Here is a 16,870-nt window from a genome sequence, read left to right as displayed (position 1 = left end):
TCTCCTCTGTGGCTGAAAGTTTGTTAATCAGTGAAAACAACTGGTGAAGTGTTTGGTTGGAAGGAAAACCTGCACAAGTATATCACGATAGGACACCCTTGCTTTAACTGCAAATTTAACTGTAAGCATATATCCATCACCTCCTGATTTAGTGAATGGTTGTAGGTGAACGTGGGTGGTTGTGTGTGTATTTCTCTGTGCAAATATGTGTGTGACTGTATATGAGTGTGATTGTGTGTGTAAGCATACAGGAAATCATAAATTAACTAAAAAAAAGTTCCATTTTTACTTTACATATTTGTTTCTCTAGTACTGCAACTCAGTAAGTATCTCACTGAGTGTTCTGGCAGCGCAACACAGCTGTAGGACGCTTGAGAAACAGTTTAGAGAGGAGGAATCAATCTAAATATCAAATTATTGGTCACATTTCTATGTAAAAATAAAGGAATAAGGCTTTACTACTAATTATATAAAAATAAATCAGATTTTACTGAAGCAAAGATTTAAGAAATGATGCATCACAAGTTCTTCCCTAATTGTATTGAATGAACACTTTTTTTAATCAGGAAAATCAGTGAATCTTCCCATCCCTAATAAATTTGTAGAATATTTCAGAAAGGCTCAAAAGAAGAGAAATATTGTAGGTCTTATATTATTTTGTGTCTGTCAACATATAAATGTTGTGACAAAATTGAGATTCGTAATACTTTGATAATTATTGTGATATCTAATTTATTTTAAATTGAAATTACCACAGTAACTTTCAGGTTTGACAAACTCTCCTATTACTTGAATCCTTATCAGTTTAACCCCCCCCCCCCCCCCCAAAAAAACAAACAAACATTTAATCATTGACAAAGGCATACAGTATAAGGAAATAAGAAAAGGGAAGTTCCAGGCTTTTTTTCCTCTTTTATTGACTTCACTACATTCTTAGTACAATCACTCAAACCCTTGTTGCATGAAATAGCCCCCATCGCTGGTCTCCACTGTTGGAACGTTCCAGTTTTTCTCTCCATCCGTTTACTATTGCAAAATAGTCCTCTTCAGAGAATTCCTACAGGGGACAGAGGCAGATATGATGAGCAGTCATCCAAAGAATTTAAGAGGGAATTTAGGTTTCTCTTGTTTTTTGTCTGGTTCATGAATGATGCAAGATGTTCTGGTATGGCGATTTATGTCGAAGTGTAACCTTGTAGTGGTGACACATGTTTTTGTGTGTGTGTGTGTGTGTGTGTGTGTGTGTGTGTGTGTGTGTGTGTGTGTGTGTGTGCATGCTGACCTCAATGAATTCACCCTTGATGGCTTCTGCTCTCTGCAGCTCTGTCTTGATCACCTGGATGAACTGGGCTGTCCGGTCTTCTGCTCTAACATTGCAGAAACCAGCTTCCTGAATGAACTACAGCAGGAGAGACAGAAATGGTGAAGCAGAGTGGGCACAGCACCACCAACTGATGGACAGCAGTAATGCACGAGCAACACATCCACAGTGGAACACACTATTTGTGCCAGGACTTTCTACAGGAGAAGACTTTGCCTTTTTAGGAGTTACCTAATGTGCAAAACTGGGACAAAAGTTGTGTCTGTGTATCTGGCTGTTTCACAAAGACCTGGCTTCACCTTTGGCCACTGAAAAGCGGCAAATCTTTAACATATTTGTCTGGTTTTCATGCATGCTGTGTGTTTTCACAGCTTCAAGGCTGATGGCTATTTAATTTTAAAGTCACACATTTAAACATGGCAGTCTTTATTTAGGGACTTGATAAAACAGACACACGACTGAACAAAAAGTATTCAACCTTTAACAGGAGAAAATGCAATTTTGTGTGTGCACATAACTTGGCTTATATGCAATGTACTATATATTATATATAAGGTCATAAGCATAGGACTTCCAAGTGAAAAGCTACAATGAGTAATTGTGTGTTTTAGCTCATTTACTACAAATTATGTGTACTCTACTGTTGAGAATGTGGCTGTTTCCTTAAGTTTCCTTATTGTTGTTTGGAAAAGCAGATGTAAGAACAGATTCATTTGAAAAGTTTAAAGTGAGTTACCATGCAACAATAATGTATGATGTGATGGGTTACAATCTCTGGCAAATGTCAAGTCTCTGCAAGTTCATCTTGATAGCAAATAGAAACAAATGGCTGCCTACAGGTTTAGGACAGTAAATCACTGGATTTTTGAGGCAGGTAACAATATCTGATGACAATATATCATCTGATAGGAATGTTATACATAAACTCATAACATAAACAAACATTTTTGATGAGGATCTCTTACGGGAAATGTGGTTATTAATATACAGAGTGAGTTTTTTGCCACCAGCTGTTAGTTTCAGTTAAATATTGTGTTACTAGTAGCAACCACTGACACAGTGTAACTGACATTATTACATTCAGTGTTTTGTCATCTGTGATCAAGCAAATACTGACAAACATCTTTTACTCCACAAACACCCTTGTTGGAGCATTATCTGTAGTGTTGCTAACTGTTACATATTTTACTTTCCTCTTGTTGACTCTGTACAGTACAAGTACACTTTCTAATTGAAGTGAATGGGAAGGTGTGTCCAAACTTTTGACTGGTATTGTATATGTTTATGTTTATGTAACAACATAATTACTTTGTTGTATTTTCTTTGGGGACTTAATGTTGATCTTATAATGATGATACCTTGTTTCTTCCTGGCATGAGTCAGTGTGTCAGCGTGTTTAGCTCATAGCTGCATAGCTGTGCACTTACACACAAGCATAGTGAGGGCAGCAGAGTTTACAGTTGAAAAACAAACTCATCTGTGCCCTCTGGTGGACAAATAATGTAATGGTGACAGTGTTTCTAAATTCTGCCAAACACATCTTTGACATTAGTGTACTGACATTTGTGTGACATATCATCTGACATGTTCGCCAGTAATAATATATCTTTGTTAAGCTAATATCGCCAGATAAACCAACTTGGTTGAATTATTACCACAGTGTTGAAAACAGTACCAATTTAGAATAATCAACATGTTTAAATGTTTTCTTTTGATATAACCCTGATGGCCATCAGTTTATTTATATATTGGATGGTATGTGTGAGCACAGATGATGTTGTGTTCCAGAAACTCAGCAATGATTTGGGAGCCAATCATGATCTTACCCAATCATCATATATTGGGTAACAGGACCCAAAGGTTTGAGCTCCCAAAAGGTCAGCATAGTCGCATGATAATCTGTTACATAATTAGTCTATACTGTATATTTACCTTCCCATACTGTGATGGTGTGTAGAGGATGTAGCCTCTCTGTTCGACGTAGGCCTCGAACTGTGGTGTCCAGGGCTTCTCCCCACAGCAGTAGTCACTGATAAGAAGCTGGCCTCCTGGTTTTAACCATGACTGGACGCAAAGAGCAACGAGAATGAAAAGTTACTTGTTCAAAGAATTTCTTCATAATGACCATTAAACAATAGAGACCGGAGCTGAAGTATCAAAATTTAACAGATTTTATTTTCTTGTACAAGAAGGAGTGTTTCGCAGTGCGCAGTCGGCTGATGTTGCAGAGTTGCAGTACAAGACAGGAACAATTCATCATGATCTAAGTAAAATAGTAACACATATACGCAAGTGTAATCATAATTTTTATAACATTACTGGATGACGTGAGACTAAAGAAACTGATTTACCACAGAAATCTGCATATGGCATGAAGAAAGTGAGTTTTTGTATGTATTTTTTAATATTTAATCCTCAAGCTACACTCAAAAATTCAAGAGAGCTTTGGAAATTAATAGAATGGAGAGGGATGAATTTAATGCTGCTGTCCAAGGTACTGTATGAGAAACACTCACATGGAAGCGTTTGAAGAGGGCGAGTTTGTCAGCTATGTGCAGGATTGTGTCTCTGCTGTAGATCACATCAAAGGAACCTTCTGGGAACGTCCTCTTAGTGGCATCAGCCACCTCAAACTGGACCTGAGGTAGAACATGGAACGTCATTGATTTTTATTTATACGAAACCATGAATCAAATTATCTGTGGTGTTTAAACCAATAGGACAAGTGAGTGTTTAGACGTACTGATGGCAGCTTCTCAGTGATCGCCCTCTCCATGGCGATGTCCACCATGTTTTCTGACAGGTCCAAGCCAAGCACTTCTACTCCAAAAGACTGAAACATAAACCACCATTATTGACCCACAATCATTTTAGTTATTATAACATCCAGCTATTGTGTAGTGTTACTACTATCACCTTAAATATAGAAGCTTCCCTGGCTCTTACCTTTGCCATGTAGAAGTCTCCTCCACCGATGCCACAGCCAACATCCAGAACCTTCTGACCAGGTTTCAGGTTCAGAAGGTCCACAAACTCCTGTTAGTACCAAGACAGTAAGTTCATTACTTTATTCAAAGCCCTTAAATATCCATTTTGCTCTTGACTCACAAATCAATTCTTCTTATTTTTGGAAAATAAGTTAACAGTAAATATTATGGCACCACCAAAACGACCAGGAATGCACAAATTGAAAAAAGTAATCATATCCAATAGTTTTTTAGTCATGGCTCATTGAAACTTGTGTTTTTTCCTGTTGAATAAAACACTCTTTTGAAGTTGCAGCTTCTCTAATGCCATGATAACAGAAACTTTTGAAGAGACCAGAGGAAACAGGAGGGGAGGAGTATCCTCTGATATGATGAGTGGCTATGATAAGGGCTAAGTCTTGAAGGTCATTTGTAGCATTTATTTGATAAGAAAGATGCAGCTGGACAAAGAGACACTTTTAAATGTTGTTTTGACAGCATAAGCTATATGTTACTACACAGAAATGTATGAAAAACTGAATTGACTTTTCTTCCACAATTGAGCAAAATTATGTCATGCTGTTATTATTTCATATTTTTATTTACAAAATCACACCTTCTTTTATTTAACACATCAGTTGAATGCATCCCAAGGAGCACCTGTTGACTTTTTTCTGCCAATTTTTTTGGTGTGTTTCAGATGTTATTATTACCTTGGTGGTGCTAGGCCCGCCTGTGCTGACATAACCAGCCCCAAACATCTTCTCGTAGCGCAGGATGCCACGGTTAGTGTACTGTTTGTTATCCAGGAACTGTTGGAAAGTGTTGAATCCATTCTGGATGTCCGAAGAGCGAGGGACCTTCTCCAGCAGCCAACAGATCTGATTAGGATTATTTTTCATCTGGAAGCACAAAGACAGGATGAAGTGGGAGACGTAACACCGATTAGTATGCCAAGTCACACACTTCCATGTATTCTATTTCATACTTAAGGTCTGATTTAATATTTTGCAAGATTTAAATGACTCTACCTCAATGTAGGTCTGGACTTTCCTTTTCAGCACAACGTCAAAACCAAACTTTTGGCCCCCATCTGTATCCTCCATTTGCACTGTTGATATCAGGTGGTTGTATTGTGCCTCAGTGCGGTAGCAGGTGGGGTTGAAGTCCCTCTTACAGTCACCTTGGTGAAAGTTAAAGATTAAATACTGAGAAAGACAGCACAAAACCTAAATTTATCACATTCCTATTTTAATTTCACATTCAAGGCATAGGCTTGAATTGAACGTGAATCTTAATTATTTTACTTTCTAAGTCAAATTAAAATGTTTAAGTCATTATTATGATGAAACAGAGATGTTCTGTTAGCTTAGTACCTGACCGGTGGTTACAGGACTCTCTGAAGAAAAGAAAGCCACCAGGCCGCAACCAGCTCAGCATTTTCTCTAGTAACGAGTTTAGCTCCACGTCACTCAGGTACATCAGCAGCCAGTTGGAGAAGATAAAGTCAATGCTGAGGAGAACATTGAATGGATACAATAAAACATAAGGTATGGGTCAATATGGTCTTTGATGGGAATTATTTTGGTAATACTTTATAAAAAGGGTACAAAACATATATTTAAATAATGCTTAACTAATACGTGAGTCACGCTAGCAGCGCTGTGAGGAAGTATTTAATTAAATGCTAACATCAGCAGACAAATCCAATGTTTGCCCTGATGATGGTGTTAAATGAAAAGTTAAACAATCACCAAAATTATTACAGTCATCCTGAGGGGAGCATGAATGTCTGTACAAAATTTCATGGCAATCCATTGGGTAGATGCTGATATATTTAATTCAATAAGTGAACATTTTGACCTGTTGGTGGCACAAGAGGAAAAGTCAAGGTATCATGTTGGTAGTATTCATCCTCTGAGGATCATGAATGTCTGTACAAAATTCTATGGCAATCCATCCAATAGTTATTGAGATATTTCAATCTGGACTGAAGTGGTGGACCGACCAACAGACTAACATCGCCATTTCAAAGCCACATTGCTAACATGACTAATTAAGATATCAAGTATTGCGTAAGCTACAGATATCTTAACATTCACCTGTTTTTGGGGACTTCCAGTTTTGTGACGTCAGCTTGGATAAAGGTGGCGTTGCCGTGGTGACCATTGTCCTGCCTGTTTCTCTCCACAAAGCTTTCCATGAAGTCCACAGCCGTCACATGGGTGGCCTTGGTCAGCAGGTGGCTGGTGTAACGACTGTAGAGACATGTGTCAGTGTTACATCTATCTGGCTATCTGAATGAAGGGCCCTTCAGTCAAAAACATTAGCTTTTTATGTTACAACACTACTGATCACGTGAAAATGCAAATAACAACTCTTAATGTATTGAACAATTCTATATTTTACAGCATTGACTAGCTTGGTGGCATCTCGTATAAAAAGTCAGTTTTCCCAGATTCCCAGATATAGACTTGTAGAGGCTTTGTCTCAGTCCTAGATTGTTATCTATGAGCATGTCATAATATTATCCACAGTGAGACCACTTGATGCTGCCTGTCACTCTGCTAGTTTCATATAACTGGTGACTAGCACTTGGGTTGACTTTCTCTCTTTTCAAGAGGACAGCATCATTGCCTCCTCTTCATAAAACTTTTTTCTAAAGCTTTTCAAAAAGCCTTTATAACTTCTGTATGTATATCTGAAACTCACCATTCTGCTACAAGCCGTTAAAAACACCACAAAATCTCTAAAAGCCTGCTCACACACGTCCACTTCAGACAGTCCAGTGCTCTGTATGCTCACCCAATGCCGGCTCCCAACTCCAGCACTCTGTATCCAGCCAGGCTGGGCAGCATGGAGAGGATCTCCGGCAGCTCCTGCTGAGTGAGTTCCCTGGCACGGGAGTCTAGCATCATCTCCTCCATCGTGGCGTCTTTGGAGTGCTCTTTCCAAAACTCTGTCATGTTGTTACGAACTGTGGGGCACACAGGTGTCCAGATGAGGTTAGCAGGAAGGGATATTGACATAAATAATACTACTATACTATATTCATAATTACAAGAACAAGTGGATGATGACCAAGAGGAGGAACCACAGAGAATTATCTTTTTGCTTGGCCATAAAAATATGGAACAAGACTCTACTGTGACACCTAATGACATATAAATAACAATGTAGGCTTGTAATTATTAATCTGAGATCCTGAAAAAAGGACAGCTGATACTGCTGTTCAGCTAAATTTTGAGATTAAACTAATATCAGATAAACTATACTATACCACAATAGGATCACAAATACAATGACAATTTGCTAGATGCAGTTTTTATGAATGCTTTATAATTGTGTCTTGTGTGTCTACAGACCCATAACAGGAAGTACGAGTACTTTTGCTAATCATATTTCCTTTCGAATGTTGTGGCAAGGTTCAGAGACTCCTGCCCGCAAACCATCAGTGAAGCAGGTTAGACAACAAAAACAAGTATTCTCTATGTTGAATTTAACAATTATACCTGACAAAAACGTGTATCTTAATAAGTTATTTGAAAAGAAACTGTCAACTCAACTTCCAACTCAATTAAAAACTGAGACTTTGCACTGAGGTTTTCCCTATTTTAATGCATAACTTTTGAGAATAACATCTTCAAATGTAACACCTCACAGAGAGCATGTCTGGCACACAGATTAACCATTACTCAAACCTGTTCCTCTGTATTCTTGAAACATGACACATGTGTGACACATCCACAGCTACTACGCAGTCTCATATTTCCCCTCACACACTTCTGTTTATACTCTTATCAGTCTGGCATGCAGTATTTCTACTCCCACAACCCACCAGATTTTCACTAGCTTTGTCAGGAGCTAAGATTAATGCATAAAACGGTAACTGTAAATATGGGGAAAAAAATCCTCAAATAATGAGAAATGTTCCAAACATTTCAATTCAGGTAATTTATCAACTTGGTTTGTTATGTCTACAAGCAGATTCAGGACATGCATTAGGCAAAATACATAATGTAAACCTTCATATTAATAAGCTACAAAAATTACAGTATCACTTAATGTGAGAAAAATTTAAAATTAAACTTGTGTTTTTTTCTTAAAGTTTCCTGATCTACTGGCTACTAAACTGCCAGCAACACAGCAAAGTGTCTACTAACCTCTCATCTTCCAGTAAAGAGATGGATAAGTTGAGGTGGATGTCTTCACAATCCACTAGCTGGTTACACATTAAGCACTATAGGATACCTGCAGGTTAACACTCGAGCAGGCGACGCTACAGGGATCAGTTGACATCTGACAACTTCAGTAAACCACTGACACACTGCAGCACAGTGTTCACAATAGCATTACTTCCGCCAGCTGAGTGACAAAAAACAACACGTGGAAGCTCCAACAACCAACAAGGTCTAAACTTTGGTGTCATCACTTGCATCAGTTGCATCATCACTTTTCAAAAAAAGTCAAAAGCCAGAATTGCTTTACATCAGTCAAAGAATCCATTATTAACCTGCTCATACCTTTATCCATGATGGTCTTTTGTTGTTTTGAATTGACTATGAAATTATTCTACAATGCCCATGCAGTCCGGCAATTAATGACTGTCTTAATTATAAGGAGGTTACTATAAGTAACCCCTCTCTATAACAAAGTGCAAATAACGTCTTTTGTGGGTGCTATTTAAATAACAGGATGACTATGGTGCGTGGAGGAGGTGGTCGCCAGGTAGAAAACTGGCCATTAGGATGCGTGCATTCTGAGGGGCGGGGGTGGGGAGGGGGTGCACACGAATAATCGTATGAGGACAAGGGTCTGCGCAACATCAGAGGTGAGTTTATGGACGGGATTTTCCACCCGATATCGTGCAACACATAACATACCTCCATAAAAGACCTCAGCGAGCTCGGCCACAGATAAGTCGGTACATCCGAGAGGTACACTCAGATGCTTTTTATGTAGGATTGTGAAGTGTTGTGTTTCCCCGCAGCAGTCTCCCTCATCGGCTCCCCGACTCGTCGCCTCAGTTGTGCTGACGCGGAGGAAAATGTCCCGTGGCATGCGCCGATTGCGCAACATTGCCTCATAGTGCAGCTTCTCTGTTAAGGTGGAGAGCAATTGTCGAGCAGGCGGGCCCGTAACAATAAATGTTAAACAATTAAAATTCTCATGTTACTGATATTTCTGCTTAAATCTAAAGCAGTGAAGCCATGTGACGCCATGGTAAAGCAAAATAACTTTTAATCTCATGTGATGGGAAGGAAACATTCTCGTTGTGCAAGAAATCTATCATATTAATTGATAAACGATTATTGTTTTGACCTGTAGTTAAACAAACAGGTCGCGGGAGTACAGCACAGGTGCAGTGTGCAGTTAGATCTTGACTGTAAACTTTTTTTCTTTGAAACACATAGTCAGTGACCCGGTTTGCAACCGATTTCCTTAGATTGGCTTTAAAGTTTTTAGGGAGGGGGAGTACGCACGTGTGCAGGAGTTCCTCCACGGGTGAGCTTCCCAACATGGTGGAGAGACAGTGAAGACAAAAACAGCATCTTTATAAAGGTGTGTAAGTTCTATAATTTACCAATGCTATATAGATCAGGTGGTGAAAAATGTAACTGCTGAGTCATTAATAGTCAAGTCATTAATGCCAGTAAGCACAGACGTCTGTAGTTAAACATGTTGATAAGTAATTAATAAAAGTTTGTAAAACATCAATTCTACAGTTACATAATGTTGATAAAGTCATTAACAAAGGGTTATGAGTTTCCAACTCTCTATAAGTCATCAAGAAAAGTAATTGAAAATTATAAATATTAATAAGTCATTTACAGTCGTAACAACAATAATATATCAAGACTGTAGTTGTTATTGTCAACAATTAGTTAATATATTGGCCTTTCATGAAGCTAAAAAGACAAAGTGTTCTGCTTAAGGAGGATAAACATGAGCCAGAGAGATTTTACACAAACCCAAAAGTGATAACTGATCTGTAAAGCATCAGGAAATGGTTTATTAACTTCTGATAATCCATTAGTGACTTAAGGAAAGTGGTATGAAATCGAGGGACAAAGAAGATTCTTTAGTGCACAGCAGTAAAGAAAATTTTTCACAGATGTACCAAACAGACACAGAGGGGCCCCAGATTCAAATACTAGTGATATAATAATATGTTCAGGTGTGTTCAGGGTGTGAGGGGTCTGTTGTGATTCTCTCTGACTTCCAAGAGGTATAATACCTGGAGAGTTTACAGGGCAGCACTGTGATCTTTTCAGCAGACCCTAACTTTTGTGGCTGATATTGTACAGAGATCAGAATCAATAGTGGCCGCAGAATAGTATCAACAATTCCTGTACCAGATATTGTCCTACAGTTTTAAATGCCTCCTGCCACCTGATGCCAATAGGAGATACTGTTGTGTATCTGATACCTGGTTAATAGAGTAAAAGTTAAAGAAGATGTATCATGCACATTTCCAGGTGTATATTTATTCTCTACTTGAATATTTTATAGTTCAAAAACTCCTTATTTATCTTATACTGGTCCTTAATGCAGCCCCTCTGTTCAGCCTCTGTCTGAAACAGGCTGTTTTAGCTCCTTCTCTCAGAGGCTACATAAACAAACAGTAGTAGGATTTCACTTCTTTTTCTCATTCTTCAATCGCAATGAAAACTGCTCAAATACATTGGTACATGTTTGAGTGGAATCCGATCTGAAATATGCGAGTGGACAACGCGAACAACCCACAGAGCAACCTTAGCAACAAGGCTACGGAATAGACGGCCGTTTGTGGGCATGCATGAACAATCTGATGTCATCACGATGAGGACGTAGAAGTAAGGTTGCAGATGAAGTGTTCAGAGCAGGCTGAAGCCCTAGCTTTCGAATTGAAGGGTGCATTTTTACATGCGTTTTGGACCTTTGAGTATGTTTACATGTTTAATGATCAACATCATAACAGTATAAAAATAACTAAATAACAACCTCCTGTGTCTGTGTTTCATGATCGTAATGGAGGACGAGTGAAAATATGTTAGTGTTACATATTTTGTATGTGTGTGTGTGTAGTGCTGCATCCAGCACTGCTGATATTTTATTAATTGTATTTTAAGCAAGAGAAAACAGTGCTGGATGCTTCCCCCTGTCCGTCATCATCTCCACAGATTCAAGTATCCTCAGCTTCAAGTTAATGTGACTGCAGCTGTTAAACCTTTACTGTAGACATGACAGACATGTCTGCATACAGACTTGGATGAGGTTGGCATCTGTCGTGTCGTATGCAAACTGCAAGAGTTTGTCAGGGGGTTCTTTTAGGTGCAGTCGTTGGTGCAGAAGGAGTAGACTAGTCGATCGCACATCCCTGAGGCTGCCGGTTTAAATTTACATAGTTTCACTTGCTGCTTCCTGCCTTGTTGGTTTGGTGGGTTTGTTTGGTTGTGTAGTCTGTGTCAATTGGTGTTGATTAGGTGTGTGTCTGGGTTTTATAATTTTTTTTACAGTAAAACACGTTCAGGTTGTCAGCCGGTTCTATGCGTGGGTAGATCGTTTCCTGTATCTGTATATGTTTTTAACCACACAACTGTTGGTTGTTGGCTGTAATCATTTTGTGTTTGCAGAGTGACTCCTCTTAGCTACTCTTATTTCCTTTGTCAAGTGTTTTTATCTGGTTTCACAGGGTTTCATCCTCACTTCTGTACACCTCCACCTTTACTTGAGTTTTGCTTTGAACTTTGTTATATTTCTGCCAGGTCCCAGTGACAACACATACAAACAAACCAAACAACCGCTGCCTGAAAAAGGTGTTGGTCCTCTTCCAAGTAAACTTTGGTGTGGTTTGATTGTGGTTGAGAGCAAAGTAGCCATAATGTTTTGTGAGAGCGGGTTTATATGAAATCCATCTGCTGGTCACAGGAACTGTCAACAAAGTGATCTCCTAAGTCATCTGTACATAAGCAATCTGTATAATTACACAAAAATTCTTTGTTGTAGACGAAATGATCCAAAACACAGGAGTGAAAGTGATCTATATGATACTTCAAAGGTATTCTGTGTGTACAAACACGGGTGATGCAATATCAAGTGCTGCCAAAGGTTAGGCAATGGTCACACAACATCCACTGATTGACATTTGGTCGAGTAATGTTACATGAGATGTCACAATTTGTGAAGGGAAGACTGCTAACTAGTAAACATGTTTTTAAACTTTTTACCGTTGGTTTCACATTCTTCCAAAAACTGGCTCTGCATGTTTTATGAGGAAGGAAATATACTCAGCATGTATATTAGGCCCTGAGGATACACAGAGTTTGGGTGAGAAACAGTGAATGTAAACACTTTGTAAAAACTTTGTTTACAAAAAACTCCACAGGGTACCTTTAAGCTGCAAATTTGTTTCCATTCAGCCCCATCTAAAAGGTAGGATTACTGAAGTCAGTTAAGGTATCACACTGAGCTGCACAAGTGACAGGTGTGTTGTCCGCCACCTGGATCACTTGTGCTCCATGAACAGAATGAAATGAGAGCATTTGAAGCCAGTGAGGGATCACGTCCTTCTCCAACTCTAGTGAATCCTACTGGTTAGTTGTTTATATTTACTGTGTCTCCTTCTCTCACACCTTCCCCAACCCAAAAGTGTCAGTTATCAGGAAAAAGAAGAAATGAGAAAAACTAAAACATAAAAGTAATCCCCCTGTCCAATTCATTCATTCAAACCTTTATTTATACAGGGTAGGCCATTGAGAGCAAACTTTTTTTAAAGGACACCCTGATTATAATACAAATATAAAATATAAAAGCAAATGTGAACAGATAAGCAATAAGCAATATAAAATATAAGAAACAATAAAATGAATATATAAAAACAATAAAACACATAATATGAAACATATAAAGGCAATAAAAGCAATATATGCACATAAAAGTTAAAGCTCAATTAAAACACACACATCCACACTGCCCTGTGTCAGCTAAAAGAGATTTAAATTGATTAAAAAGGATTAGCTCATTTAATTTTACTATCTTTGGCAAGTTGTTCCACTTGTGTGGAGCATTATGTTTAAAGGCCAATTTCCCAGTCTCAGTGATAACACATTCATTTTCAAGGACCAAACAGTCTTGGGACCTAGTGCAGTATGAAATTGAACTAAAATTAATAAGACATGTCAGGTACCCAGGAAGTTTGCCAAGGAGAGCTTTGTAAATAAATAAGATGCAGCGCTGTTCTCCTCTCACTGCCAACGACTGTCACCCATCTTTCTCATATAGTACAACGATGCTTTCTAAAGCCATCTCCACTTATGAATCTAAGGGCAGAATGATAGACTGCATCGAGAGGTTGAAGAGTAGAGGCAGGAGAGTGCTTATAAAATGCATCACTATAGTCCACAATGGATAGAAAGGTTGACTGAACAATTTTCTTTCTATAATTCTTGGTACTACATACCTTATTTCTATAAAAGAACGCCAGTTTTGCTTTTAAAGACTTAGACATTTCATTAGTATGTTTTTTGAAGTACAGCTTGTCATCTATTCAGAAACCAAGGTATTTATAAAATGATACTCTTTCAGTTGATGTCCCATTAAGTGCAGTAATATTTACTTCCATGATACATTTTGTTTTATCTGAGTTTAACAGTAAGTTAAGATCGATCAATGTTTGCTGTATGGCACAGAAATCAATATGAAAGTTTTGAACAGCCTGGGCGGCAGAGGGCGCTATTGTATAGATGACATTGTCATCTGCATAATTAATCAATTAAATCAATTAAAGGTATCTGATCATATCAGTATAGACTAATGTTTAAAGATACATTTTGGTTACTTGGGGACTCTAAATGTACTTTGAAGGTACACATAGAACAGATTGGACCTTTTAAAAATTAAATATTTTTGTTGCTGATAGTCTGTATTTGTGTATGCTTCTTCAGATAGATAGATAGGTAGATAGCTTTACAGATGCATGCTGTGTTGAGGTAAACAGCTCTGCAAGATAAAGGACAAATGTTGGGGCCAGTTAAGTGAGACAGAGAAAACCAGGAGTGAAAAGTGAAAAGTTGCTCATCAGATGTGCATTTTACATGGATTTTTACAATAAATACTACATCAACATCACAAGTGGTACATTATCTATTACAGAATATGTCAGTGTACATTGACATTACCATAGACTTAACAATCAAGAAGTGAGAAAGAGAAAAAAAAAGCTGCTGTTGCTAAAGCAGTAGGCCACAGTGTTTGTTTTTTTAGTGTGAGTAATGTGCATGTCTGTTTGTGTGTATGTGTGATTTATTGTTTGTGTTTGACTTTTTGCACAGTTCCAACGTAACAACATCCAAAGTTCATTGCAACTGGACTGAACTGGATGAGGTCAGAAAGTCCGTATACATGGTACCATGTTCATGGCGTGTTAATGTGTATATTGATAGCAGAGGAATATACTGACCAAGGGCAAATGTTACTTATCCATTGCTGCACAAGTGAAATGAAATAACTTAGCTCATACATGTTACTGAAAATTAATTGGTGACTGATTTGTGCACAGTGCAATGAATGAACTCTGAATGAATTTTAAATGTGGTTCATAAAACTTCTTCAAATCTCGAGAGTGGTGATGTGTATACATACTCACTGTCCATACTTTGTTTCTGCTGGGTATTTCCTCAGTAGTCTTATCCTCGTACATTCATTAATCAAAGCCCTGTGTGGGGATGGGTGATTTAGAATTAAGAAACAGTTATATATATTACAATTTAAAGTTCATTCTTGACCTTGGAAACAGCAGTTGACAATCTCACCACAAGGAATATTCAAGAGCTTTTCTTGAGCTTTAAAGCCACAAAGCCATCAAGGACAAAAAGTACCTGAAGTGCAAATTTGAACATCTACAATTCCATGACGACTGGGAAACTGTGTCTCAGGAGGAATATTGTATGATATGATCAAAAGTGGTGAAGTTGTGGTGAGATTGTGTTGCTGACAGTGTCTTATATATTTAAAATCCAACAAGCCTACAGTAGTGCTCACACTGACACAAAGTTGTAATTAGTAACAACAAATATAGAAGAATTAACAATAAACAATATTTATACAATAAGGAGGAATTAAGACCCAAAGCAGACTTAAATAATGACACATTAATAGGTAGGACATTTATATTAAAAATAAAATGTCTCATTCACTCAAGACAAGTTTTGAGATCTGAAATATTTCTGTAACTCATAAAATGGAGATAAATCCAGATGATAACAACATAATGAAAAACAGGCAATTCTTTTTTTATACTTAATTTTTTCATTTCCACATTTGCAGCATTGCTGCTTCCAAATTTACAATTTATTACAAATTAATTCCAAATGATTAAATCTCAAGGTGCGGTCCTATTCCTCTTGTTTGTAATTTGCTTCAGTGCTGTGATTACCAGGATTCTAAATAAATTAGTTTTCATCTTAAAAAAACCAAAACATATTTCAAGTAAGTTGATGAGATGTACTCAGTATGGTGTGACATCCTCAGATGCAAAAAGCAGAATATTAACAGTCAGCACTGGTGACAGTGGGAGGATACTCCCTCAGCAGCTGAAAAATGTCTACCAAAGAATAATTGTTTGTGAAAATGAACAAAATGAGTTGCTGGAGAGGGAAATAATTTTGCAAACTGAAGTGCAGTTTCAACAGCCAGGATTGTCACAGCCTGTAAATGATTACTCACAGTGATAATATTGACACTGCTGTTGTGAAAGATTCATTTTCTAAACTTTAACTTAATCTACACCTCTATGAGGAAAGTCACTGTTAGCAAAAATGACATTCAGAGCTGTCATCTGTTGACTGTTTGTGTTTGTAGCTGTCTAGACATGGACCGGGCTAGCAGACACACTTTCAGTACATCCTAATCTGAAGGTTAAAACGTGCTGGAAGTGACTTTCGAGGTATCTCACTGTTGTATAATAAACCTCATTCCACCACATAAGAGGTCTTTGATCAAAGCAACGTTAATCCTAAATCCTGCTCAGTGCATCACAGCAGTAACTGAAAAGTGGTTATTAATAGCCACTTGATTAAGAAAAGAGAGGCTCTGTTTATTTTAGAACCCTGAATATGCTTGTTCTGCCATATCTAGTTTCTCTTGCACCTGAAGAAAGAGTAAATTGAAAACTTGGGAGGCTTTTATGTAGGCATTGTTGATAAATTTAACAGATGATTTAAAAAAATCCTTATAGTCAAAGTTTTCTGTTCATACTTTCACCAGAATATTTAAAAATATAATCAATAAAAAATATTTTCATGTATTTAATTTGGTCATGTATGTGCTGTATATGCAGTCCAACAATACTGGCAACATCTCTGAAACTGTCCCGTTGGAATTCAGTGGTGCTCTAAGAGTTGCGATATATTACACTCATCTATTATAAGTCCATGAAAAACTGCAGCTGTGGTCATGAGGCTTGAGTTACAGCACAGCAGTTTCTGATGATGACTAGATTTTAGGATAGAAAGTATCAAACGTGCTACAAGGAGGGTAATAGTGTGACACTAAAGCAGATTATTTAACTATATTTTAGGAAAATATGACTGTTTGGAACATG

General features: G+C 37.8%; 1 protein-coding gene across 5 annotated transcripts; it reads right to left on the bottom strand.

The window, feature by feature from the left end:
* Positions 1 to 878: 878 nt before the first annotated feature.
* On the bottom strand, positions 879 to 15,152 carry pmt (phosphoethanolamine methyltransferase). 5 transcript variants are annotated; one of them, XM_042419083.1, is made up of 13 exons: positions 15,081 to 15,152; positions 14,915 to 14,983; positions 7,093 to 7,264; positions 6,390 to 6,545; positions 5,664 to 5,800; positions 5,319 to 5,470; positions 5,001 to 5,189; positions 4,268 to 4,357; positions 4,065 to 4,154; positions 3,838 to 3,960; positions 3,254 to 3,385; positions 1,283 to 1,399; positions 880 to 1,057 (listed from the first exon to the last, which is right to left on the bottom strand). In XM_042419083.1, exons 2-13 carry the CDS (start codon positions 14,919 to 14,921, stop codon positions 947 to 949), a joined length of 1,476 nt encoding a protein of 491 aa, XP_042275017.1. In that variant the 5' UTR covers positions 14,922 to 14,983; positions 15,081 to 15,152; the 3' UTR covers positions 880 to 946. The 5 variants fall into 5 exon arrangements, with proteins under 5 accessions (XP_042275014.1, XP_042275017.1, XP_042275019.1 ...); XM_042419085.1 differs by having other exon boundaries at positions 14,924 to 14,983; XM_042419080.1 differs by lacking the exons at positions 14,915 to 14,983; positions 15,081 to 15,152 and adding an exon at positions 9,171 to 9,401 and having other exon boundaries at positions 879 to 1,057.
* Positions 15,153 to 16,870: the final 1,718 nt, after the last annotated feature.

This window comes from Thunnus maccoyii, chromosome 8, assembly GCF_910596095.1.
Source record: "Thunnus maccoyii chromosome 8, fThuMac1.1, whole genome shotgun sequence".
NCBI classification, from domain to species: domain Eukaryota; kingdom Metazoa; phylum Chordata; class Actinopteri; order Scombriformes; family Scombridae; genus Thunnus; species Thunnus maccoyii.
This window is presented reverse-complemented; position numbering and strand designations above follow the sequence as displayed.

Coding starts and splice junctions, on each gene's coding strand:
- pmt (XM_042419080.1), bottom strand. CDS start 9,366: ATGTTGCGCAATCGGCGCATGCCACGGGACATTTTCCTCCGCGTCAGC. Junction 5,471..5,663: donor GTCCTGTAACCACCGGTCAG/GTACTAAGCTAA, acceptor ACTTTCACCAAG/GTGACTGTAAGAGGGACTTC. Junction 4,358..5,000: donor GCGGGCCTAGCACCACCAAG/GTAATAATAACA, acceptor TGGTACTAACAG/GAGTTTGTGGACCTTCTGAA.